Source organism: Pinus tabuliformis, chromosome 6 (genome assembly GCF_031772625.1).
Source record: "Pinus tabuliformis cultivar Carrire ecotype Pingquan chromosome 6, CPIR1, whole genome shotgun sequence".
NCBI lineage: Eukaryota > Viridiplantae > Streptophyta > Pinopsida > Pinales > Pinaceae > Pinus > Pinus tabuliformis.
Window position 1 is genome coordinate 364,396,651 of NC_142292.1, and position 27,302 is coordinate 364,423,952.

Genomic DNA, 27,302 nt, shown 5'->3' on the forward strand with positions numbered 1-27,302 from the left:
GGAGTCTCTATGTGTTGATGCGTTGAAGGTCTAACGATCAGCGAGAGAGTAGTTGGAGAAGCCGTGTTCTGTGACCTAAAGGAGCAAGACAATCGATAGAGGTAGGAGTTGCAAATTGGGAGTAGAAAGACTAGTATTTGTGTTCATGGTACGATCAAGGAAGTTGTGATTGAGCTCTACATTAGCTAGATGGTCAGTGTATCTTGTTCTTGTATTCTTGTATTAGTGGATGTATGAGGGTCATTATCCCTGGTACGAGAGCCCTAGACAGTTGTATTATAGTTTGTTAATATAATGAAGTTGGGTTTTTGAAAATTGTAAAAGAGGTTGTCTATATTTGTGCACATGTTGATTTTTTTCTCTATTTTGTTCCGTTGTGCAAAGTAGTTTGTTGTGATATTTAGATTGGTAGTGTCAATGATTCTAAGACCCTAACCTAGATTCCAGTATCCTGGAAAAACAACACCCCATGTTTCCCATGCTCTTTGGACAGGGGGATTCCTGGGGAATCGTTTCCCCACATTTTCCTTTCGGGGAAACTCGAGGAAATGCAGGGGGAAACGTTTTCCCAGTGTGGGAGATGCATTAATTTTTAACATTACAACTAATTATTTCAGGATATTTGAGAGTGGTTCCAACCTCATTGGATTTCATATTCAGAAAGTAGAATTTTAGATCCTGCTCAAAATCTATCTGACTTAAGAGTTTTTAGGATTTCATGATTAGGGGATTGCAAATGTTTCCATTGGATTTTATCATCTACGAGGGTATGGAACTAGCATTTAATCAATAACACCGAGCCCTCTGTATCTCGATGCTGGTGGCATTGATTATTGAACTCCTCAGTCGTGACCCTAGTAAAAATGTACCCATAATCTGAATAAAATCTTGATTTGACATGTTAAGCTTTTTCTATATTATTTTAATGCTAAGAGGGTGATATTGATGATGAGGATCCCATGTGGCATGATTTTTTTTGGGGACTATAACGACCATCTAGAGCCTTTTTGTTGATGTACTTTTGGCTTAAAGATGGATTGCACTTGGTGCTATTTTGGTTACATGCACCCTTGCTATATATATGAAAAACTTTGCATCTTTGTGTATAATGATTTGGATTGATGCACATGGATATTTACGTATATTTTTCAAAATTTGAATATTTATGTAATTTTTGGTCGACCGGTATTTTGGACCAATTTTTCCTAGTTTCTGGTTTTTGGGTCAACCGGTTTGATGACTGGTCTGGTTCTAATAACATTGATTGTCAGTACAAATTTGCAGGGTAGCAACTCCTTGCCCTCCTCTTCGATTGTTGATGGCTCCTTTCGGGCTTGAGCACATACTCCAAGCGCCTTGTGTAAAATTTCCTAAGCTTAGCGCAAGAGTTAGTTCCCAACAAATGTTATGCCCATAAATAAATTGCAACAACAATTAAGTTTTGATTTGTAAACTTAACCACAACTAAGCTTTTTACAAATAAAATGCACAACATAAACAACAAGAACAACAATCAAACAATTGACACAATTTTACCTTGGAAACCCACAAAGGGGAAAACCAACAACGAGTTTGTTCTTATTGGCTCAGGAAAATATGGAATTTTCTTACAAAAATTACAAAGCTCTACAGAAGAAATTCCCATAGCAAATATCCAGTCATACGGCCTCACCAAACACAACAGAAATCAAGCCCTATGCAGTGCCTGCATTACCATGTGCATGGCCTATGTCACCCAGCTTGTACGGCCTGCATCACATAGCTCGTGCGACCTGCGTCACTACTCGTGTGGCTTGCGTCACTCAACTAATGCGACCATGTTTCACTTGGCTTGGTTTCTGATGATTTTTACGTTAAATCCTTCCGTCTTCCACCAACAAGTTGCTCGCTCTCTCTCAGCAAATCGATCTGCTCTCTCAAGCACCGATTTGCCTTGTCTCAAATGATATGCCTTCACCTCATGGATATGACTTATATTAAACTCCCATGAGCCTCCTAATCAAAACCTAGCACTCCAAAGAGATGGAGGGCTGAGATCATCCTTTATCTCACCTCTTGAGATTAATGGCTCAAATTAGATCTTGGTGTTGATTTTTGGTAGCATCAGATGTGCTCCAAGTCTCAAATTTTGCAGGGAGGCTTAGGCACATGTATTCCAAACCCATAAAGTGTTTTGGAAATTCCACCCAGAAACAGTGGTATTAAAAATAATTAATTATTTTTAAAGGGACCCAAGTCTAAACTTGGGAAAATAAAATAATTAAAGGATATTAATATAAACTATGAGTGTAACTTCTAGAAGAAGACGAGGATCAAGCAGAAATGATCCTAGCCATTGATTAGCTTCTAATCTGGGCCGTTGAATGTCAACGAGGAGATTATTTAAGGAGGCTTGAGGGTCACTTGGAAACACACACATAGTGAGTTCAGAAGTTCGATTTTTTGAAGCAGAGCAACTACTGAGAGAATATCGATAATGAGCTTGTGCAGTGAGGGGCAGAGATAGTTGGGTTGGAGTATCTTCTCCAGAGCCCAGGATACGCAGCAGAGAGACACCAGAAGGAGGCAGCGCAGGACCCAGGAGGGGTTGACGCTGAGCTAGAAGGGCTCACCCAGAGGTTGACGCTAAGCCAGAAGGGCTCACACAGAAGCAACACAGATCTCCAAGCAGAAGTTTGAATTTGTTGAGGGCGTTGATATTTCTGAGCCGGGAGGGCTGTAAACTGCTATAGAAGGCAAATCGATCCCCTGTTGAGCTGACACAAAGCCTTTGAGGCTAACGCAGGGCCCACGCAAAAGTAGTTGAGGAACTTGCAGTTTAGCTCCCGGATCAGCTGGGATTTGCCAAGTAGAGTGAGGTAATCTCACAAATTTCTCCTGCCAGTTGTATTTCTCTGTAACTGGATTGCTGGGAGGGCATCCGGAGTTGTATTAAAAAATCTACTGCATAATAATAAAAACCCTCAGAGCTGCTGCACCGGTTTTCCCACAATGGGTTTTTCCGGGGACATTTGTCCAAAAAATTGTGTCACTGGTGTGTATTTTTCTCTATTGTTCTGTTCTTGTTTTGGGCATATTATTTAATTGGTGTAGGCTGTAGTGTATTAGCTTCGATATTTGCTGTAGGAAGTGTTGAATTTTCTAAGTCTATTCATTAGAAAATTAATTTGTATTCGGCTGGTTTATTTCTTCTACTTGTAAATTCTGAACAAGTTATTTAATACATTTAAAGACCGAAATAAACACACTACAATCACAACATCTACAAATCATCAACTGAAAGAAAACAAGCACACAAGTGACACTGTTGTTTTTGGACAAATGTCCCTGGAAAAACCCAATGCGGGAAAACCGATGCAACTATTCTGAGGGTCTATTATTATGCAGCATTTCCTTCAGTACAACTAGGTGCCTAACCGGCTCACCCGATAGAGAAAAATACACGACAACAATACCTCTATATTCAGAAACATGTATTCAAAAAACCTATCCCATGAAAACCTCTCCGACAACTCTGAAGCTCAGCGCTGGCCCTTCTAGCCTCTGCGTCAGCCTCCTGCTGACTTGTGTCAGTTCCAGGACCCTCTGCGTCAGCCCTTTGAGGCATTGCGCAACCTCTAGGACCCTCTGTGTCACTCTAGCAGCCTCTGTGTGGATGACGCAGTGCCTCTGCTGTCTCTGCTGGGCTCTGCGTGGTCTAAACTGGCTGCTGCTCTCGCTCTCTCTACTTTTGCGTTGGTCTCTCAGTACTGTCTTTGCCTCTCTGTCCGATACTCACTGCCCCTCGTTGTTGATCACTGGTCCACTTTTTCTTAGCAACCCCACTCTAGCAAAATGAATAACTGATCACTCTGGTGTGTCTTCCAACTCACTCTCAAGCCTCCTCTTATACTTTTCTCGTTGGTCCTTCAACGACCAAGATTAAATCTCTAATCAACGACTAAGATTAGATTTGGCTTGATCCATGACTTTTGGAACCTTCTAACCCATTTTTATATTAATTCCCATTAATATTTTATTTTTCCAAAGTTTAGACTTAGGAACTCCATTAAAAATATTAAATATTCTAATATCTCCCAAACTGGTTAGAATCTGCCCAAACCATTTCTTGGTCTTGGAGATCTCATGTGCTTTAGCCTCTCCACCAATTTTCATGGCTAGAGCACATCCGATGCTACCTCAAATCAACACTCCCTCTTAGCGAGGACTGTGCTCTAGTAATACTCTACACTGAGCATCGCTCTGATTATCCGGCACCGGTCCCTATGTTGATGCTAGGCCTCCCCGCCTAACATCCTCTACACTGCTGCATCCTGTACGGTTGCCCATGGCTCTACCACTGCCACTGCTGCATTCGTACGACAATTCCCTCAACATCCGTGCTGCTGCTGGTCCATCCTCCCAACACTGCATCTGCACTGCATCCCCTCTCATCATGCTGCATCGTGCTACTGCATACTGCTACTGCTACTGCACTGCAACTCAGTTACTGAGAAGTAAGTAACTGATCCACCCAACTTATGACATCCCTGTTAGGTTAGAAACACTCCCTATGCTGAAGCTCCCTCTGCCGCTAACAAGTGCTCCCTCTACTGACCTCTGCGCTGCTGCAACAACTCCCTGCATCTCGCACCGTTGCACACCTCTCTATGCCATCCTGCACTGGTGCAACACTCCCGTGCCTCTCGCACTGTTGCAGCCTGCTAGCCTCGCACTGCTCGGGGACTCCTGCATTGTAGCACTCTCTGTCGCTTCATCCGCATCCGTCTCTACCGACATCCGCCAGTCTTGCTACTCTTCTTCGGGGCTCCCGTAGCAAGGTATAATCCAAGAGGTTGGGTACCTCAAGGATCCTGCCCCTCATCACCTATAGTCATCTTGACTACAGCTCGATGTCTCCCCACTTCTTCTCAAGTGGCACATGAGCACTCATGGCACAATCGTCATCCTCCTCGACTTCTTTCTCCGCCTTCGTTGGCGCTGCCTTCGAGTTAGAAGCCTCTCCCTTACTCTTCTTCCTCGGGCACTGGTTCGCATAGTGACCCAGTTCCCCACAATGGAAGCACTTGACCTTGGAGAGGTCCTTATTCTTCCTCTTCTCTTGCATTCTCGCAAATGCCTGAGCCACATCCTCTTCCTCTTCCTTCTTGATCCTGACCCCTTTGCTGCTACTTCTTGTCTTGGTCAGCTGTTTGATCTCTTCTTGACAAAGAGTCGCCCACAGTTCTTCCCAATCTGGAAGACTCGCCCTGCCCAGTATGCTCTGGACAAATGTCTCCCGCTCCTCAGAGACTGCGTTAAGTGCGATCCTCACCATCAACTCCTGATCTGGCATGGCCTCTATGGAAGTTGGTCACAGATCTCCTTCAACCGACCAAGGAAGAGATCTATCTGCTCTCCCTTCTGCATCTGGTATGACCTTAGCTGATTCTCCAGGAGCATCTTCCTCTACATGGAAGTATGCTGGTACAATGTCTTCAAAGTGTCCCACATCTCCTTTGCTGTTTCCTTCTCGACAATATGTTGGATCACATGATCCTTGACCCCATCAAGGATGATGCACTTTGCCTTAGCCATTGCCTCCTCGTACCTTTCATTAGCTACCGGGTCAACTGGGATAGCCATTACTCTCAAGGCAAAGCCCTTGATACAATGTTTGTCTAGAATGGACAAGATCCTAGCCTTCCAGACCACAAAGTTGGACTCTCCGTCCAGCCTGTCCTGGTTTCTCAGCCCATTCACGACCATCTCTCTACTCTTTTCTGTCGACTCCTCTGAGTCTCTCTACTTCCCGCCTAGAAGTTCTCGGTTTGACTCTTGCTGAGTCTCTCTACTTCCCGTATGGAAGTTCTCGGTTCGACTCCTCCGAGTCTCTCTACTTACCGTCTGGAAGTTCTCTTTTGGACTCCCTCTAAGTCCCGATTTCCCTCCTAGAAATCCTTCAGCCAACTGTCAAGTTACCCCTCTCTGATTGTCTGTGCAACTGCAACATTGATCCAGATTCCTTGGCTAGAAATCTGCCTCGACAACAACTCCCTCTACCTTGGTCTTGCCTTGTTAGGTACTGTTCTGACCACAGTACCCCACCAGTTTCGCTCCCGCAAATTGCCCACAGCTTCCTTTGCCCCAGCGACTAAAGGACTAAGCCTCTAGGTTCTTTGCAATCCCGACTATAGCATAATAGCTCCCTCAGCCACTATGTCAACCCTCCTGGTCTCTGCGTGGCTCTGCATGAGCCTCTCTCTGCCCTCCTTAGCCTCTGCGCTGGCCTCTCTCTGGCTCGGATTGATACACAGTCCCTCTGCGTCAACCCTTCCTCTACTGTCGCTCGGGACAACTGATTCTGTTGCAAATGCTCTGCTTAGCTGATGCCTTCAACTCTCTTGTGATCTACAACCATGCTCTGATACCATGTTGAATTTTCTAAGTCTATTCGTTAGAAAATTAATCTGTATTCTACTGGTTTATTTCTTCTACTTGTAAATTTTGAACAAGTTATTTAATACATTTAAATACCGAAATAAACACAATACATTCACAACATCTACAGATCATCAACTGAAAGAAAACAAGCACACAAGTGACACCGTTGTTTTTGAACAAATGTCCTGGGGAAAACCCAATGCGGGAAAACCGGTGCAACTATTCTGAGGGTCTATTATTATGCAGTATTTCCTTGAGTACAATTGGATGCCTAACCAGCTCACTTGACAGAGAAAAATACACGACAAAAATACCTGTATATTCGGAAATAGGTATTCAGAAAACTTGTCCCACGAAACCCTCTCCAACGACTTTGAAGCTCAGCGCTGGCCCTTCTGGTCTTTGCGTCAGCCTCCTGCTGACCTACGTCATCCCCAAGACCCTCTGTGGCAACCCTCTGAGGCATTGCGTAGCCTCTGGGACCCTCTGCGTCACTCCAGCAGCCTCTGCGTGGATGACATAGTCCCTCTGGCCTCTACGCTATCTCTGTTGGGCTGTTCTCGCTCTCTCTGCTTTTGCGTTGGTCTCTCAGCACTGTCTTTGCCTCTCTGTCCAGTACTCACTGACCCTTGCTGCTGATCACTGATTCACTTTTGCTTAGCAACCCTGCTCTTGCAAAATGAATGACTGATCACTCTGGTGTGTTTTGCAACTGACCCTCAAGCCTCCTCTTATACTTTTCTCGTTGGTCCTTCAACGACCGAAATTAAATCTTTAATCAACGGCTAAGATTAGATTTGGCTTGATCCATGACTTTTGGAACCTTCTAACCCAATTTTATATTAATACCCATTAATATTTTATTTTTCCAAAGTTTAGACTTCGGAACTCCATTAAAAATATTAATTATTTTAATATCTCCCAAACTGGTTAGAATCTGCCCAAACCATTTTTGGGTTTTGGAGATCCCATGTGCTTTAGCCTCTCCACCAATTTTCATGGCTAGAGCACATTCGATGCTACCCCAAATCAACCGGAAGCAGTAAATAATTTGTTTCAATAATTAACAGATAGGAGAAGTTTAATCAGTTGCTGCAGTAGGGATTCTGGTTTACGGAATTTTCACACTTGGTCACTTAATTATTTACCTCCATAACCTTAGACATTGGCCCAATAAGCCAACAAAAGAATATAACACATCAAATGTACTTATCCTAAGTTGAAACTTAGGAAGGAGTTTAATAATCACTTGCTCCACTTAAGCAAGCATCCATAAGGACGATCAATTTTCTCCACAAGCTAAGGCACCAAGCTAGTGAAGAATACCTTCCAAGCTACCATAGCTCAACACTTTGAGTTAAGACATTTCTCTATGTTTCTTGAAAGGGACACTCTCTCTTCTTCGAGATTCCAAGCTTTGTATCTTCTTTTGTTTCTTTGACAATAGATTGGAAATTTTAGGTCTTTGATCTCAGAGAGTAGATATGTTTTTCTGGAGGAGTTGCACTCGCACTCCCCTATGTATTGTTTCTGACATACCTAGCAGTCTGTTGGACCTATCTATGGTCACTTGTGGGACACGCATAAAATTACCTTATCTTATCTTAGCTCACTCCTACCGATAAGAATTTTTTCATATGCGATTGTGGATTCGCACCACAATAAAGTGGAAGAGTGATCAATTCAACTTGACTGATTTACATTGCAACGTGTCTTTTACTGTCTCAATGACTGTGACTGTTCATTTAACAGTCTCAACATCTAATTATTGATTATGACTTAAATAATAATAAGTGATGATAACTTCATCACAAATTCCCTATTTTAAAGCTCCTGAATTATAAAATATGACCATTATTGAATATCTGCTTGACCACACTCCCTTAATGGGCATATTAGACATTACTGCTTGTCCCAAAACAGAAGCAACTTATTTGGACTAAGCAAGTTGTAGAAATTGTCTGCAGCCGAGCTCTGATTAGTGCAACTGATCAGAAATAGATTAAGGATTACAGCTTCTCATTCTTCGGTCTTCTCTCTGTATCGCACACCTCTATTTGATGCATATGAGGAAACCCTATAGCATTTATTGTGCCTTATTGGAGTTGAAGAGTGAATAGATGTGATATTTTAAATTATCAAGTTGCTGTTAATTTTGAATTTGTAAAAGCATATACTGTAAAATGCCTGCCATTGCCTTCATATTTGCATATTTACTCTGCTTGTTCTTTTCATATGTTTAAATGAATAGCTTTTGGTACAATTCTGGAGCAAAATCTGTTCTAAATTTTGCTTTGAACTTGTTGCAGATGAGCCAATCTCTGGCAAATTCATGCAAGGGTACCCTGCTGTACATGGCCCCTGAGGTGTGTTAGAATCCCATGTCCTGGCTTCTTGAATTCCTCCTTTTTAGGAACTTGGTGTATGTTTATTGAACTTTCATTAGATGGCCGGGCTTTTCTTCAATATTTCATGCAAATATAAGGTGCCTAGAAAGAAAGAAATAGAAACAAATGTAGATTGGGCACATACGATATAGCATGTCCATATATCTGGGTTTTTAATCAATTACTATGTTAAAAAAATTCCAAACATGCACTTTGAAATAGATGCTTTACTAAAAGAGAGTCGAAGTTAACTGCAATTTTTTGAATGGTATGAAGATTCTTTATATCAGGAATGAGGTTGCTGTTGCATAACATTTACTTTACATTTTTGCAATGGCCTCAAAATTTCTATTTATAAACCTGATAATGTTAATGAAAAAGGGAAGGGGCAGTGAAATGCGGAACAGCAAAATATGAAAGCAAAGGTTTAATTGGTGAGGGTGACTATCTGTAAGAGTTTATCAAAGATAATGGATCAAATCATTTAAAGGATGAGTGCTTCCCTGAATTTTAAACAAACGACTCCATTCTGAGTTTCTAACTTTTTATAACATTCTCCAGATTAAGTGTGGATGAGCAGAGAATATAAACACAAAATATCTCCTCCCTTTCTTGTAAGAAAGGAAAAATACAACAAAATTAATCCCATAAATGTCTGCAAAGAACGAAAAAGGATCAGAATATATATTAGATATAGCGTCTTATGGTATGCTTTTCAGATTTATGGTTAATTGAGATGGCAACTTCAAGGAATTTGTCTTCTGGAAAGTCTGATAGAAAATAAATGGTAAATGACTTGTATAGATAAGAAACTTGAACTTTTGTTTTTAAGTTTTCATTTCTTTGGACATGTTTTTAATAGGTTGGTTGAGAAAATGATCTATGAATGTAGTGGACATCCAAACTGTGACTTTCGGTGTGGAATTAATAAAAGATTATTTTAGATCCTAAGAACAACAGATGTCCACACACTTCCTTTCTACATCAAGATATCAATGTAAACATGGTCAAGTTTATGGTTGTGACCTTTGATACAAGCAAATTTAATTCTTAGTTGCTACTGCCATGTGAGATTAGCTGTACCACATCTAAGAACAACACAAGAAATGGTACACATAATTTGGAATCAATTTAAGAAACATTTAGAAAGATGTCTCAAGTTATAATTCTAGAAATAACATCCCAGAGTGAAAGCATAATTAGATGGCCTACATGTTATATCATAAAAAACTTAAAAGTAATTTTATTTTTTCAATATCTAACGGACACATTCACTTATTTGTGCTGTTTATTATCATTATTGATTAATAGGTTATTTGATAGTCAAATGTTAAACATTTTTACTAGAGTGGTTAAATAGTTGCTGCTAAAATGTACCAATATCAGAGATATGTTATATGGTTATGTTAGGGTTTTCCGAGCTTAATCTATTTTGAGTTTTGCAAGGTAAATGTGCATTTTGGATTATGCTTATAAAGCTTGAAACTTTTGTGGAGTTTGATTGTTACTACCCATTGGAATTAGTCCTTTTGAAAGGATCCACTTCAAAGCTGAGTTGCATGAAACTTTGAAATGGGTATGGGTTTCTGAAACGTGGACAGCATAGAAATATGACCCCAAAAAGGATTAAGGAATTGGACAATGGGCTAAAAAAATTAAATAATTACAAATACTATAAGCCCTTTCTGCTGCTGTAGGAACACTAGCTGTGGAAGTGTGAGGAGAGAAAGACAAGAGGGTTTTTATGGGAAAATAAGCTCAATTAGAGTTTCTTGAAGCTTCTCTTTCTTTTTCTTCTCAATAAAAAATATTTACTTTTGATTTTCTGTAGATGCAAAATGCATTCTTTTAGAATGCTTCCTTTTTCTGTTTTAGGGTTCTTTGTGGGACCCACATGGCCCCAAACAACCTTTATCTGCTGAGAAATGCAGAGGAACAAGCTTGAAATGTGTTGGAAATGTGCTGAAACATTTTAAGTGATGCTTCCAAATCATGAAATGTCCCATAGACATTTCGGATATTTATGATGGGTTTCAGACATGTTTTAGTACTTGAAACATTTTTGGATATTGAAACAGTGGAGGGTGGAGGGGGTGAGGTGGGTTTCCTTCAAAGGTTTTCAACTTGAATATGGTAGTTTTCATAGAATGTTGGTTTGTCTATTGAACTCCTTATGTCTTTTGTTGTGCAAATCACTAGATCTAATCTGTGTTGTTGGGGATTTGCCCTTGGCCCATGGGATAGGTCTCTGAGATGGGGATGCCTTTCCCATACCTTGGGAAGGTATGAAAACGTTCTTGGCTACAGTGGATGCCTCCTAGTTGTTCGGGGGACACCTAAATTAGGGGATGCCCCCTTCCCCTGAAAATAAACAAAAAAAAAAACCAACAAATTCTTTAAAAATATGTGGACCCCACCAACAAACCCTAGAGTGTCACCCTGATGCCCATTATTTATGCTCAAAGAACTATGATTTTTTTGCTATGCTCCTTACCCATATTAACTGTTGCCGCAAAATCTACTAGGCCCGATGTAAAGCCTCACTAGGCAATGCTAGACCTTATGGCAACAAGAGAAAGGGTTGCCACTGTCACCTCAACAACCTTTCTCCTGCTCTTTAGTGGATTTGAAACACAAGGGTGGCTTCCCTAAATCATCTAAAGGATATTCTAATGCTATGGCTCAAGGTGATGAATAAATGTTTATAATGTTGGATAGAGTATTGACAAGGCCTAAGATGACCTAGATTTTCAATGCTAGGGTTCAAAATTCAAATACTCTATCCTTAGACCAAGAGTGAGGCTGTGTGGTGATAAGGTATTCAATGTCATATAGCAGCCTAAGAAAAGATCTTTCAATGATTTTCAACAACAAAGGATCAAAGATCTTCCAATAGAGACTAGGATTTGGCTAGGAATTTCTATGGCTGTTAGGTATGCATAACAGAAAAAAGAAGGTGATATCAGCCCTAATTAGGAGGATACAACCATGCATTTTGTTATATTTTGCTTTTAAACAATTTATAGATGCAAATCCTAATTCATGAGCCACATTCATCCACACAAAATTCAATTTAATGCATAAATCAGCCCTAGAAACCCTAGTGGCTGCCCTAGACATCTATGAGAGAGAAGAAGGTGAAAATTAGAAAAGTTTATGGATGATCAACACCAATGATTAGTGCCTTATCCTACTAGAGTTTAATGGAGTCTTTAGGGTTAAACTTCAAGGGATAGACCTTGATGGAGTAAGGGGGGATGGCTACGACATCCTCTTTCAAAACCCTAACTATTCTTGTGAGGGGAGAAATTAAATATAGGGGCCACCCATTAAGAGTTTCCCTATAGGCTTTAGAGAGAGCAATTTTACATGCAATAATGTAGCAAGTTTTTAGCAATAATTAAGCATTTAGCCATGGCACGATAGAAACCCTATGGAATTAGCTTGTGCATACGAGTGGCTTTAGAACTGAAAAAGAGGATGAGTGCCGCTTGCAAAGGATATCAATCACTATCAATAAAACTCATCCAGAATATTATTCTTTTATATTCTTCCTTTTTCATTCCGACATGACATTATGCCTGTGTAGATGAACCCAGTAATTCAAATTGCACGGGGATCATTGGTGCTACGCAGATGTATGTTGCTTTTCCAATAGTATCCGGCACAGATGGAGTTATGCCACAGACTTATTATATAGTACCTTGTATTAACAAGTAGGTGTTATTTATTAGATAAAACCAAGTGGATAGTGCAATAGAACCTAGTCAATTTTAGGTATGTGAAATTACAAGTTACTCTTTGCAATAGGTATAATTTCCGTAATATCGGGCTCTACTCGCTCTAATAATTAATATTGAAAAAACCTAATCCGTCTAGAGGGTTGAATGATTGGATCAATAAGATCGAGAAATGAAAGGACAAACTGGATATTCATATTCTTTCTTACACCTAAACGTGAAATTCACAAAACTTTGGCTATGTCTGTGGAGAGTTTTCTTCCGCTCCAGTCTCTGGACCGATAGCTACTGGTAAAATGATAATGCCAGGTGATCCAATCGTACTGATTGAGAATTCATTCACCCTGTAAGAATATTACATTCGACAATTCGAACTTAGAATTTAAGTTCGAAATGATATCAAACTTCGAGTTTAAGATCTTTACAGTACTTTCAGAAAGGGATAAAAAACATTCAACATGAAAAATATCAATAATAAGACGTTAAAATTACAAAATTCTCTAGAAAAGTCACTTCTTTCAATCATATAATAATGTCTCCATTCAAAAATCACATCGACAAGAAAGTTGGACCAATAAAGATCACATCTTGTCCATAATAGCCAAAAAGACGAGCTCACAGTCTCTTAGAGAGGAAAAGAATAAAATGTTTGATGATGACAAAATGAAATGAGGGGAGTCTCTATTTATAGGAGACTCATCCCACTCATTTGTACAATAATACAAGTAAAGAATCCATAATTACAAGCTTACATTAAGTGCTCCTCAAGATAGAGATTACAAGCCGACCCCATAGCTCAAAACATAACAAAAGATGCCATAAATGTCCACATGTGTGGGAGAAAAAAAGACCTCCTCAAGCAAGACATTATCCTCCAAATGAGCTCTAAGCACCACAAATAAGTGTCATGCGGGCTATCGAATTCTCCATACTTCAAGTTGTACCATGGGCATGGAGCACTAGTGTGAAAATTCCTAAGCCAGAATCCCTACTGCAGCAAACTGATGTTACTTCTCCTACTTGATTAAATCATGCAAGTTATTTACTGTCTTCTACGGTAAATTTCGAAGCAAATACATTTGCAACCTTCACTTAATTTACATATATGCGGAAACAAAATACTGAGCAAGAAAAAAAATACAACACATAGGACACAGTTATTTTTGGACATTTAGTCCCTGGAAAAACCCAATGTGGGAAAACCAGTGCAACAACTTTGAGGGTTTATTATTATGCAGGAGAAAATTCTGATTACAATTCTAGGATGCTCGACTACCAATCTACTATAGAGAGGATACTGAACAAAAGACTGGTGAAATGATCTCACCCTGTCACTGAAGAATCAGTGACTGATCCTTTAGCTCTGGAGGCTCCTCGTCACCCTTTGCGCAGAACTGCGTCACCCTGGGCAACTTCTGTGTCACCCCTCCTGGGTATTATGCTGCCTCTCCTCTGTATCCTCTGTTGGCTGAGAAATCGACTTTTCTGACTCCCAGATTCACACCCTGGCTTCTGACAACTAAATTTCGACTTCCCTCAGCAAGAACTCGAATTCCCCTCATTGACTGCGCTGCCTCTGTGTCAGCACTGCGTAGGCCAGCGTCAACCTTCCTTTGGACGTCTTTCAGTTCTCTCTCTGCTTGGTACTCTTCGTAAATTCCTTCTCTCGGATTCTCATTGCCCCTCTGCTGCAAGATCTCCTTAATCGATTTTCCTCCTGAGAACTTCTCACTTGAGAAAATCGATTTTCTCAATCTCTCTGTGTTTTCCAAATGACCCTCAAGCCCCTTCTTATATCTTCCTGTTGGACAACCAACGACCTAGATTAAAAAATAATCAAAGGCTCAGATCATTTTGACTTGATCCATGGTTTTTTCTAGAAGTTTCACCCCTGATTAGATTAATACCCATTAATATTTTAATTTTCCTAAGTTTAGACTTAGGAACCCCATTAAAAATATTAATTATTTTAATAAAATCACTTTTGGTTGGAATTTCCTGAAACGCTTTCTGGGTTTTTTGGAATACATGTGCCCAAGCCTCTCTGCAAAATTTAAGGCTTAGAGCACATCCGATGCTACCCCAAATCAACACTCCCTCTTAGCGAGGAATGTGCTCTAGCAATACACTGCCTCTTTGCATACTGCTCTGACTCTGAAATATCGTCTCTGTGTTGTTGATGTTTGACGTACTGTCCACCAACCACTGCGCTGCTGCTGTCACTGTACTGCTACCTTTGACACTGCCATCGCCAATGCTACATCTGCACTGCAACTTTCTCTCAAATGCTGCATCTGCTATGCTACTAGCACTGCCACTGCTAACACTGCATCCGTACTGCAACTTAGTTGCTGAGAGAAGCAATTGAAAATACCCAAAACTGGACAAGTATCTAGTGGATACTTCTCGGTGATGACATCCTGACTGCTGTTAGTCCCACTCTACCTCTAAAGCCAATGTGTTGCTGAAGCTATGCACTGTGCCTCCTCGCAGTGTTGCCTCTCTGCTCTACACTACTCAGTCTCCGGCTCTCCTAGCCAATGCATCTATTGAATCAACACCCCATGGCACCAACTGAAACTCCACCATCCTGCTACTACTGATCATGGGCTCCCATAGCAAGGTGATGATCCAAGTGGTGGGCTCCTCAAGGATCCTGACCATCTGCAATCCTCCTGACTACAACTCCAAATCAGCGCATCTCCCTCCTGGAGGTATCTCGGCTGTCATGGCGAACTCCTCATCGATCTTCGCGGCTGCAACCTTAGGATCATGCTTCTCATTCTTATTCTTTTTCTTCAAAGGACACTGGGATGCATAGTGGCCCATCTCGCCACATCTGAAGCACTTCACTTTGGAGACGTCCTTCTTCCATCTTTGTTTCCATTGCTGTCCCTTCGATTCAAGGGCCGTGTTATCCTCTTCCTCTACTTTGGGCTTCGACCCACTGTTGCTGCTGCTCCTGTCAAGTTTGACCTTGAGCAGGTCTCTCCTCAGCTCTTCTTGTTTCAGAGCTACCCACATCTCATCCCAATTTGGCAATGCTGCCCTGCCTAGGATACTCTGGACAAAGATCTGCCAATCATCTGAGACAGAGTTTAGAGCCAATCTCACTAACTCCAAGTCTTGAGGTGTATGTCCTGTCGCTGACAGCTCATCAGGGGTCTCCTTTAGTTTCACGAGGAACGCATCCACTCGCTCCCCTTTTTGAATCTGAACAGACCTCAACTTCTGCTCTAAGTACATCTTTCGCTACTCGGAAGATCCCTGAGATAATGTGGCCAAGGCATCCCACATCTCCTTAGCGGTCCCTTTGCTAGCAACGTGGCACACCATGTGATCCTTGTCTCCATCTAGGATCATCCTCTTCGCCTTAGCCATCTCAGCCTTGTAATTTTTTAGCGGATCTGCATTCGCAGGTTAAACCACCACATTATCAACGTACATCTTGAGGGCATGCACATCTAGCAGGAAGGTCATCCTAGCCTTCCAGATAGCATAGTTGGAAGCCTCGTCCAACCTGTCCTATTCCCTCAAGCCACTGGTTGCCATCTCCTCCGAAAAACTGTCGAACTGCTCCCTCTTTCTCTCTACTGCGTAGCTCCTAGGTTGACTTACGCTCTCCTTGATGCAGTTGGTAAGATGTTGCTCCTTTGTTGCGTAACAATTGAGAAATGCTAATTTCCTCGGCAAGAAATCAATGAGGAAGTATTCCCTCACTATGCTCTGTTGCTTCTTTCTTCTGATGTCTTTCAGCTCGACAAAGCTGCCTACTGAAAATTTTGTGTCCACCAACTGCTCCTCACGCTGAGGCTCAATGCTGCTCCCTCGACCATGACAAAATTCGAACTGAAAGCTCTTTCTCTTCGTCAACTCATTCAGAGAGAGACTACCTCGAATTTTCGATCCTCCGGCTAGAACTGCGCAAACCCTTTGGGATTTCAACTTGTTGCCTCCTACAGCTTTTCGATTTCCCCTTCTGCTCAGCGCTGGGGTTTATGGTTCTACTCTTCTTGTCTTACCTGCACTAGCTCTGATACCATGTGAAAATTTCTAAGGCGAAATCCCTATTGCAACAAACTGATGTTACTTCTCCTACTTGATTAAATCATGCAAGTTATTTATTGTCTTCTATGGTAAATTTTGAAGCAAATACATTTGCAACCTTCACTTAATTTACATATATGCGGAAACAAAATACTGAGCAAGAAAGAAAAATACAACACATAGAATAGTTATTTTTGGACAATTAGTCCTCGGAAAAACCCGATGTGGGAAAACCGGCGCCACAACTCTGAGGGTTTATTATTATGCAAGAGAAAATTCTGAGTACAATTCTAGGATGCTTAACTGGCAATTTGTTACAGAGAGAACACTAAACAAAAGACTGGTGAAATGATCTCACCTTGTCACTGGAGAATCAGTGACTGATCCTTCAGCTCTGGAGGCTCTGTGTCACCCTCTGCGTGGCCTTTGCGCAAAATTGTGCACACTCTGCGTGGCCTTTGCGTAGAAATGCGTCACCCTCTGCGTGGCCTTTGCACAGAACTGCGTCACCCCTCCTGGTATTACGCTGCCTCTCCTCTGGATCTTCTGTTGGCTGATAAATCGACTTTTTTGCCACAGAAATCACACCCTGGTTTCCGACAACTGAACTTCGACTTCCCTCAGGAGGAACTCGACTTCCCCTCATTGATTGTGCTTCCTCTGCGCCAGCAATGCATAGGCCAGCGTCAGCCTTCGTCTGGACGTCTTTCTGTTCTCTCTATGCCTGGTACTCTCTGGAAATTCCTTCTCCCGGATTCTCACTGCCCCTCTGCTGCAAGATCTCCTCAATTGATTTTCCTCCTGAGAACTTCTCACTTCAGAAAATCGATTTTCTCAATCTCTCTGTGTGTTTTCCAAATGACCCTCAAGCCCCTTCTTATATCTTCATGTTGGACCACCAACGGCTTAGATTAAAACATAATCAAAGGCTCAGATCGTTTTGACTTGATCCATGGTCTTTTTAGAAGTTTCACCCCTGATTAGATTAATACCCATTAATATTTTAGTTTTCCTAAGTTTAGACTTAGGAACCCCATTAAAAATATTAATTATTTTAATAAAATCACTTATGGGTGAAATTTCCCTAAATGCTTTCTGGGTTCTTTCGAATACCTATGCCCAAGCCTCCCTGCAAAATTTGAGGCTTAGAGCACATCCGATGCTACCCCAAATCAACAACCAGATCATGGGCATGCCTCTAAAGTGCCTCCATGCCAAGATGTCATATCCATGGTGCCCAAATACCCTCCAAAGCACAAGAAGGGTAACGTGGCACTCTCTCACTCAAGCGTTGGGGCTCAAAAATGATGTGCAAGCCCTCCCTTTCATCAGAAGAATCACCATCATTATCCGGGCTCTGAAACAAGTAATTTGGGAGTATGGTGAACCATGTGAGGGTGATAATAGAACAAAGTTGAGTTGCAAGCTCCGTGGAATGGAAATGTTTGGTTGAATCACCCATTTGAAATACCACCTTGCCAAAATACCTGGGCATGAAGTGGTATTTGACTATTTTCCCTATATCTACCTCAGATATTGTCCTTGTTGTAAAGAACTCAATTCTTGATACTGCTAGAAAGAGAGATTAGAGGGAGGAACTAAGGAATTGCATGGGAACCACGAGCTTTTGAAGGACGAGGGAAACCTAATCCTTGGCCATATCTTCTTAGTGCATTATTTATTATTATTATTATCGGATTGTCATTATAGTATCTAGATGCCTCATGATGATCATCTCATGAGAAACATTTATTTTGCTTTAATGTGATTTGTATTATCTTGTTAGAACTTATGATTGAGGACAGATATCATATTTCAGTATCTACTACCAATGATCGATGTCCCACTTGACATCTTATACATTTTATATTGTAGTTTTATTTTCATATTTGTGTGACATTGTGTTTGTTTGATGTTGATATTTCTTTAAAAGAATAAAAATTTGAAAAAAATATTATTTTTGTATTTTTTTAAGTTTCCTGATAATTTCCGATATTTTCCCCAATATTGCCAATCATTTAAGTTTTGGACCCTGGCGATAAATTGTGAATAATGATAAATGTAATATTGATTCTGATATATTTCATGCTATAAAACAAAAATCATAATTAAATTTCTGTTCGTTCTGAAAGATGAAGTCAAACCATAAAGTCAAATATAAAATCAGTTTCAGGACAAGTTTTGTTCATATAACAGCTTGCAAATTGAAGTCTGGAGTCTGGGATCTCACTGTCCTGCAAGGAGAAGCTGTCCTAGTTGGAGCCACAATAGTAACACACCCACTTTTACCTGTCATTCTCTTTTCCACCCTTTTCTTTGAGTATAGTGCTGTCTCTCACTGAGAATCTCCTTCTTAATCTTCTGTAGTTTCCCTTTTTTCTTCAGCTAAGAGAGATGAAATCATACCTTGTAGAGTGTGTGAGGACATTTGACTGAGAGTAAAGATGGCATTGCTGTTTTTGGAAGGCAGACTGTTTAACAAAATGACTTTGGCATCCTCTCCCTCTATCATTAGCTTTAACTTCAGCTTGCTGTTTGATGAGAGATCTCAGATTATGTAGCTAGACATAGTAATTTCTGCAGACATCTAGGATTTGAATAACTGTAGCTTCAAAGAAAACTTTGCATTCACCGCTTTTGATCCAAATAGCTTATTCAGATTATCCCAGATTTCATTGGATGAATTTTCCAAATATACATAATACAACTTAGAGTTTGAGAGAGCAAGGTCAATAATAGCTTTGGCTTTATCATCTCTGCAGCTGCTGGTGGTTGTGCGATGGGCGCTGGATGTATGTGTTGAAAAGTGTAGCTAGGTTTGGTCTTCATAATGGTCCGTGTAATTGTGATTTTATGTAATTGATGTAAAGAAGAAAAATAAAATTATTATTGTAATGCTTGTCTCATGGTGTCTGTTAAAATTGGCAACTAGGGTCAAATTCCACCTTAGGACAGCTCATATGATGGAGATGATTATTGCATTGGATTCCGCTTTTCAAGAGGTCCAATTTTGATATAAAGATCATCTCATTCTGACAAGCAGAAGTGGAATTTTGAATTTATTCTCTCACATGCACAAATTGTCAAGGTCGGCCTCAGTCAAATAAAGCCCAAGAGATGTGTCTCCACACCCTCAACGATAGGAGTGACATGTGGTTCATACAGCTTGGAGGCAGCTTCTCTCTACTTCGCACGTGTGGTAGGAGGCTGAATTCTTCTGGGGCAGAACAACTCGAATTTCAGGAAAACAGACCAGCATTGACCAGGGCTCATTTGACCTCTGTTGACTTTGATTTTGAGGGCAGAATTTCGATCTTTGGAGGCTGCATTTATTGGCACAAATATCAAGGAGTTTGGGACAGTTTGACCAGGGTTGACTTCAGCGTTGACTTCAGATTTGACCGCAGAAATTACAGCAGTGTTTTCTCTCTCCTTTGACTGGGTTTGACTGAACTGTTTTGGGCTGACTTTGACTCTCTTGGAAGGCCAAATTGGACTGGCAGTGTTTTAAAAACCGGCCTGTTTGAACCGGTAACCGATCAAATTGGCTGGTTCATTAGACGATCGGGTCAAACTAGCAAAAAAACTGGGTTTAACCCACCTCTTGGCCAAAAAATAAGATAAACCAGTGCTAACCAGCCGGTTTATGGTCAAATTGGCCGGTTCCGTCCTAAACCGGCCGGTTCACTGCCAAGGCCGCAGAGGACCTACACAACGCAGTTTAGGAAGGTTCCGTGGTGTTTTGGAGGGAAAATAAGGGTTGTTTCCATTCAAACACACTCTCTCCAAGCCTTTAAAAGGAGCTCACCCCCCTCATTTGCCTCACACGTCTCATTTGGAGTTTTTGAGAGTTTGATTGGGAGCTTGGAGAGTGTTGAGTTTTTGCTGGGGTACTGGAACAACAGAGTTTGAGCTAAGTAGTAGTCATCATGCCTCCAAAAGCCAAGGATACTGCATGGGCTCATTGTGATATGATTGATGACAAAATGATCTGCAAATATTGCCAAAAATCTATTGGAGGGGGTATTAATAGGTTCAAGCAACACTTCGTTGGTATAGGAGGCCATGTAAAGCCATGTGGAGCACCAAATGAAGTAATAGGGCATATTAGGGCAGAATACCTTCAGAAGTTTGAGACTCAAGTCATTGAACCAATAGAGAAGTTTGTGACTCAAGTAGTTGCAAAGTTTGGGAGTCAAGACTCAACTGAGTTTGATCATGATGACTCATGAGAAGTTTCAAGTGATAATGTTGATCACTATTATCATATATGTAGACTTGTAGTAGGCCAGTGGCTCCATAGTTTGTAGGCTTTGTTTTTGCACTCTAAAGGCCATTTAGAGCCTCATTGATTATATATTTTGTTGTTGATATGTATTGCACTTGGTGCCATTTTGATATATTCACCTTTACATGGTATATATATGAGCAAACTTTGCATATTTTGTGTCTATTGGTTTGGAATCATGGTTTTAAATCTTAAAAATAGTTTTTTTCATTAAAAATTAATTATTTAATGTATTTTTTTAAAGACGAGTTCATTTAGACCTGACTAGTCCCGGTTTGAAACCCGGTTTATTAGGTGGACCGGTCCAGTCACCGGTTCCAGTTTTTAAAATTATGGTGATAGACCTCCTATAAAAGGAGGTTGTCTCCATTCATTTCTTCATCATCACTTGTGTGGATTTCGACCTTCTAAGAGAGAGCTCGAATTAGCATTTGCTACTGGCTACTTGTGGAGATGTGATCTTTTGTGGAACTATTGCTATTGGAGATTAGTTTATGTGTTGATGTATTGTTGGGATTGAAAGAAGGCAATTTCTTGGAATATTTGTGAGCATATTTGCTGATTCCTAATGGTTTTACATGTGATGAAATGTTGCTAAGGTTTTTCTACTATACCATGTCTAAATGCATATTTTTATTGGAAAATGTTGGTAAATTGTTTCATGTCAAATCTATTTGCCTTGAATTCCCTATAATACCTCCTAGAGAGCTTTCTTCTACTTAATTTTTGTTGAAAATTGTAACTAGGTTCGGTGTTCATAATATTCTATGTACTATTGATTTTATGTATTTGATGTAATAGAAAAAAAAATATTATTATTATTTTATAGCATGGGTTTCATGCTCTAGGTCAAGTTGTTTTAGGTCAAGGCACCCATTGTGTGCTTCTAGGGTTTTGTCATAAAGTCAGAGTCATTGTCATATGTAATAGACCCCATTGGGCATCTTGTAACAAGTCAAAAGAATTTATTTGAGTCAAAGTGTGTCAAAAGTCCCTCTAAGACCAAGTCGGCCTGCAAGAGATAAAGTTGGCCTCATAAAAGACAATTCGACCTCCTTAGAAGCCTATATATAAGAAGAAACTTGACCTCATTTGGGAGATCATCCAAGAAGTTCGATCATCATCAAGAAGTCTAAAAGCAAAAAAAAAATAAGGAAGGTCAAGCGAAGGGCTAATCTCAAGAAGGAGAAATGAAATTCTGAAATTTTGCTCACACGTGTGAAGAAAGATTAGGGTTTCTGCAACTACATAAGACAATTTCAGATCTTCAAGGAATGCCGAAATCTGTGATAAAAAAGGAGGACACATCATCCATTTGTCCAAGGAAGAAGAAGCAAGCAAAGTGAAGAAGAAAGGAGGCCTAAATTAGCCTCTCTATCCCACACGTGCGAAATTGTAGCTACTGTAGAAGGACCGAAAATCACAGACCTGTAGTGAAGGCTGAAAATTGTTTATGGGGGTTGAAGTTGTAGAAGGTTGCTGGGGTCGAAGAAGTTGCTAGAGGAATTGTTGAAGGGTTGAAATTTGTTGAATGTTGACTTGGCCTTGGAGGGGTCTTGGTCTTGGGTCTAAAGGTCTTGGAATTCATCATTTGAAGATTCTATAAGAAGAGAAGAATTTCTTGTGGGCTTTCCTCTCTAGGAGAGGTTTTGGCCCTGGCTAGAAGCGTATATCTTGTGTCCACTTTGTTCTATTGATCTTCATGTTTTGGTAGCTGTTTAGAAGAAGCAAATTGTAAATACTACAAATTGAAGTAAAGAACATCACAAGCAATTATCAAGTTAAGAGAAATCACCCCTAATCTAGCTACCCTAGATTTCCCAACAATTTCTCGCCTCATAAGGATAGTGTTTGATAGTGAAAACTAGGGTTTCCCCCTTACTCCATGCGTGAATTTGATATCTCTTAAATTTAACCCCTAATACTCCATCACCCTAGTAGGGAAAGGCACTGGGATCCTTGTGGTGGTCAATACTCATTGAAAATTTTACTTTTTCTTGCTTTTCTGTTTTCTTAGGCCCTTTAAGGCAAGCCTCTAGGGCTAGGGAAAGGGTTGACTTCAACTAGGGCTGGTTGAGGAAAGTCATTGAAGCTATTTTGGCTTTTCTTCACCTTGATTGACCTCTTGGACTCAAAATTTGGCCTCTTTCAAGTTTCATGGTGAAATTTGCCATACTAGGCTGATGTCATCAACCTTGGGCAATTTGTGCCCTAAAAACCTTAATCTTATACAAGGCTTCAACTTGGGGCTTATTTGAAGGTTTATCATCACCTTTTGCTGATATCATCATTAAGCAAACCTTTTCTTCCTGTTTGCTTGCCCAATTGCTTCTTTATTGAACTACACCTTGAAACCCTAGTTATCAAGTATCCTTTAAAGGGCTTTGTTTATGGTACACTATTCCAGTATTCCTTTTACATAGAGAATTGTGCCTTAGTCCATCTAAGAAGAACCTTGCTTAACATTTCTTTATATCACCTTTAGCCAATTGACTTGGAATATCCTTTAGGTGAGAAACTGGGAAGCCTCCCGTGTGGTGAAATTCCACTAAAGAGCAGGAGGTGGAGTGCTGAGGTGATAGTGGAAATACATCTGATTGTTGCATCTTGGTCTGGCTCTTGCCTTGTGAAGCCTCTCACAAGGCCTGCTAGATTTTGAGGCAACAATGACTAGACAATGGATGGTGGTTAACAATTGCTCTTTTAATTAGAAGAAAGGAAATTTGATCTTTAATCCTTTGGCAGCTAGCTTTGACTCTGTACGTTTGCTCATGTAAATCCTTGGCAGTTGCTACTTCAATTAAACCTAGGCTATGGGCTACATATTGTCATTGACAACTCCTTCAAATGGAAGTTTGATCTACCAACTACTTGTCACAAATTGACATGACCCCACAAATCTCAGTGCTCCAATCAAGCACACAATTTGGTTCTGATCATCTATAGAAGTGATTTGTCTTCTGATTCACGCAAATGCAGCTTCCACATTCTACGCTGCTCTGATAAGATATTATAAAATATACTAGACCTTGATAAAACCCTAGATCGAGTTGATATGTATATACGCACAATAACACTATTATATTACAAAAAATACTTGAGCGAGTTACAATGGGATTCACTTCTTAATATAAAGTTTGAGAAGAGATATATCTTTTTAAATGGTAACTGATAAATTATATCAAACAAAATCTGTGCATGGTGGCACAACAGAGTTACACAGAGATCAACTTAGTGCTGCTACATCAATCAATTTTAGGCAAAACATCATCCTGATCCAGATTCAGACCATCGGTTCTATAACTATACTTAACTATATCAAACCAAGGAAATGATACTGTATACACTTCGTATTTTGTAAAACACCCCCAAAATGAGACAAAATTTGACCTACATGAAGATTTAACTAGGGCAAAGGAAACCCCGTTCATCCTTGGTGCGCTGGAGTTGATGTTTGTGATCGATCAAAATTTCCAACGTGGCTGGTAACTGGGATGTCAGTTGGTCATCAAGAAATCGGTTGAAATTACATTCTCGAGTTGATTTGAGGGTTCCGGTGGGGTGCCCCGCTACTTGGGCAGCTAATTTGCCTCTTGCTGTGTTGTTGGAGTGGGGAACATGAAAATAACTTACCTCTAGGAGGGATTCCAATCTTGATTGTATACGCCATTGTATTGAGTGGAGTTGAGGGTCAAGGCGGGAAGTGCCATAATGCAGGTTCCTTATGGTGTTTTTCGAGCCCCCTATTATAATTAAATTGCCCATATGAAGCAAGATTGCTATAGAGATTCCTTGGAGCAAGGCATAGGCATCTGCTTGGCTGTTGAAGGCATGTCAAAGACTCAGAGAAGGTTGTGCCTATTATTCCCCCGGGGTGATAAATCACCACTCCCCCACCCCCACACCTGCCACCGTTAAAGCCTAATCATAACCAAGAACCCAAAAGTCACTAAGGTGACTTTGTTAGATCTGAAAGCCCTATATTCTAACATGTGGTCCCCCTGCTCTGATCATGACCTCTTTGATAAAAGATGTTTTTTCCCACATTCTCCAGCACCAAATTGTTGCAATGGGCATTGCATGGAATCTAGAACATTGTTGGGTGCCTTTACATTAGTAACTTGCTTACAACCACATAATTAATTGTTTTATCTATTACTAATTGCACAACATGCTGCACACTTATCTCTTGGGTAAACCTATCTAATAATTCACACAACATTGTTGCATTTTTAACATGCATTGATGCATCAGCAGATTTAATAAACATTGTACCCTTGGGACAATGTAACGAGAAATTAAGGAGGGAAGGGCTATTGAGTAAAGTTGTCATTGATGTCAAAGTGGAATTGAGGAGGTCTAATCCCTGTCAAATACTGATGCAAGTGAATGTGAATTATGTGCTACAAGTTCAAGAGGAAAACCATAAACAACAGCTGGGCCACCTGCACTATAATGACTGTGTTGTACCTGTTTGCATTAAGAAGCAATCATATGAAGACATGTGAGATCAAAGAGCTGGGTTTGATCACAAAGATTAAAACACTGTCACCAAATTATTTTTGAACATTAAAACACTACAAGTCGGCTTCAAGCTAAGATTGACAGGTCGGCTTCATCAAAAGTCACAGGTCAGCCTTGTTATAATTGTGGCCTTTCAAAGGTTCAAGTTGGCTCCAGTTAAGGGCACTCCCAATCACATATATATATAGACAGCTGTGGACTACAAATGGGTGAAAATTCATGGATTTGAGATTGGAAAACAGTCCGAGGTCTAAAAGAAGATATCCGAAGAAAGAAACTCGTCAAAGGAATAGAGAAAGAAGTGTAATGGTTCATGAAAAAAGAATTATTGGTGGATTATTTAAACCAATCTGGGAGCATCTCTTAGCCAATTTAAGGAGCAGAACTTGGATTCTTTTTGCCCTGATCACAGACCTTTTGAAGAGCAGAACTCGGCCATCTACTAGAAGAAATCTCGGCCTCCTCTACCAGAGCAATACTCAGCTCTGTGATAAATTACAGTTCTGTGGAGAAGTTTCGGCCCTGTAACTAGGTTATTCCTGTGGACAATTCAGACTGGTGAAAAATGAAATTTGGACCTCTTGTGCACATTTCAGATCTGTCTTTTGCCTCAGACCTCAGACTGTCTTCACATTTGTTTAATATATATTTTGAAGTATTCTTGAGAAGACTTGAAGGTTTTAAAGGAGGCCTAAACAAGATCTTTAAAGTGTCTTTGGTGCAAATCTTTGACCAATCTTGAAGCCGCTTTTTGAAGCAGTCTAAGAACAGATCTTGAAAAATACATGGACCAGCTCCCTGAATTGATCTTTGAGCAGGCCTTGAAGACGTCTTGAGAGCAGTTCTTGAAGATTATTGAAGTCACCTTGCAGTTGACAATGGAGACATCTTGAAAGCACTATGGAACAAGTCTTTTGAAGCAGATTTGGTGCAGACCTTAGAGCAGAATTGAAGCAGATTTTGAAAAACCTTTGGATCAGATCCTTGACCAGACTTTGCAGAGTGAAGAAATGTTTTTTTTGAGTAGATCCTATTGAAAATAGCAACAAGAAATGCTAAAAATAGCATTTCAGAATATTCCAATTTTAATTTGCTCTTGAATTAAAATTGAAAATTAAAATTCGAATTTAGTCTCACCAGCTGTTTGAAAAATATTTAATTAATTCATAATGAGTTAATTAGTTGGAGAAATTCAAACATGAAGTCTTTGTGAAGTCATGCAACAATTATCCCTTTGATTGAGGAAGTTATTCCTTAATTAAGGAGATAAGGATGAGTTGTATTTGAGTTGTAATTAGTTAGCATAGTTAACTGAGTTAAGTCCAGTTAAATTAGTTCCAAACTGTTTGAGGAACTAATTGTGAGTTCAGTCAGTTAATGCATGCATGCATGCAACTAGTGTACTTCAGATAACTGGATATTTTCTCATAAATAACTCATGCATGTCAATTCAGACAAAGACCTAGTTGAGATTAAAAGCAGGGACAGTGTACTATCAGTTGCAAGAATTTTCCTATGAGAAAATCTCTTTCATGCAGAAGGAATTCATTCCTTGAGGATTGCGCAATTTTACAGTGTAAGAGCAGTGTTTCACTTGGTTGAAGTAAAATCATCCCAGAGGAACAACGCAATGAAATAGGATGCTTGGAGGACAAAGGAGAAGGCATATGTGTTGTCTATTCTGTCTATGAGCAGCAGTGAAGGATTGTACTGAGAGCTGGATAGCTGCGAGAGCTAAAGCTTTGTGTAATCCTTAGATATTTCCACTTATATGATAATACAAATAGCGAGGTTTTTAGCTGAGGCTTTCCCTAGAGTATTCTTCTGTGTTTCATGTGTGATTGATTCTTCTTCTCTGTTATATGTGTTCTATTTGATCTTGCTGAAATCGAC

The 27,302-nt window shown here is 40.2% G+C and overlaps 1 protein-coding gene across 3 annotated transcripts in view; it reads left to right on the plus strand.

The window, feature by feature from the left end:
- The window catches only part of LOC149258808 (uncharacterized), a 75,650-nt gene that overhangs the window by 37,221 nt on the left and 11,127 nt on the right, over positions 1-27,302 (plus strand). For all 3 annotated transcript variants that reach the window (XM_089416352.1, XM_089416342.1, XM_089416361.1), the window contains one exon: positions 8,733-8,789. In XM_089416352.1, coding sequence (XP_089272478.1) covers positions 8,733-8,789 — 57 coding nt within the window. The remainder of the gene's footprint in view (positions 1-8,732; positions 8,790-27,302) is intronic.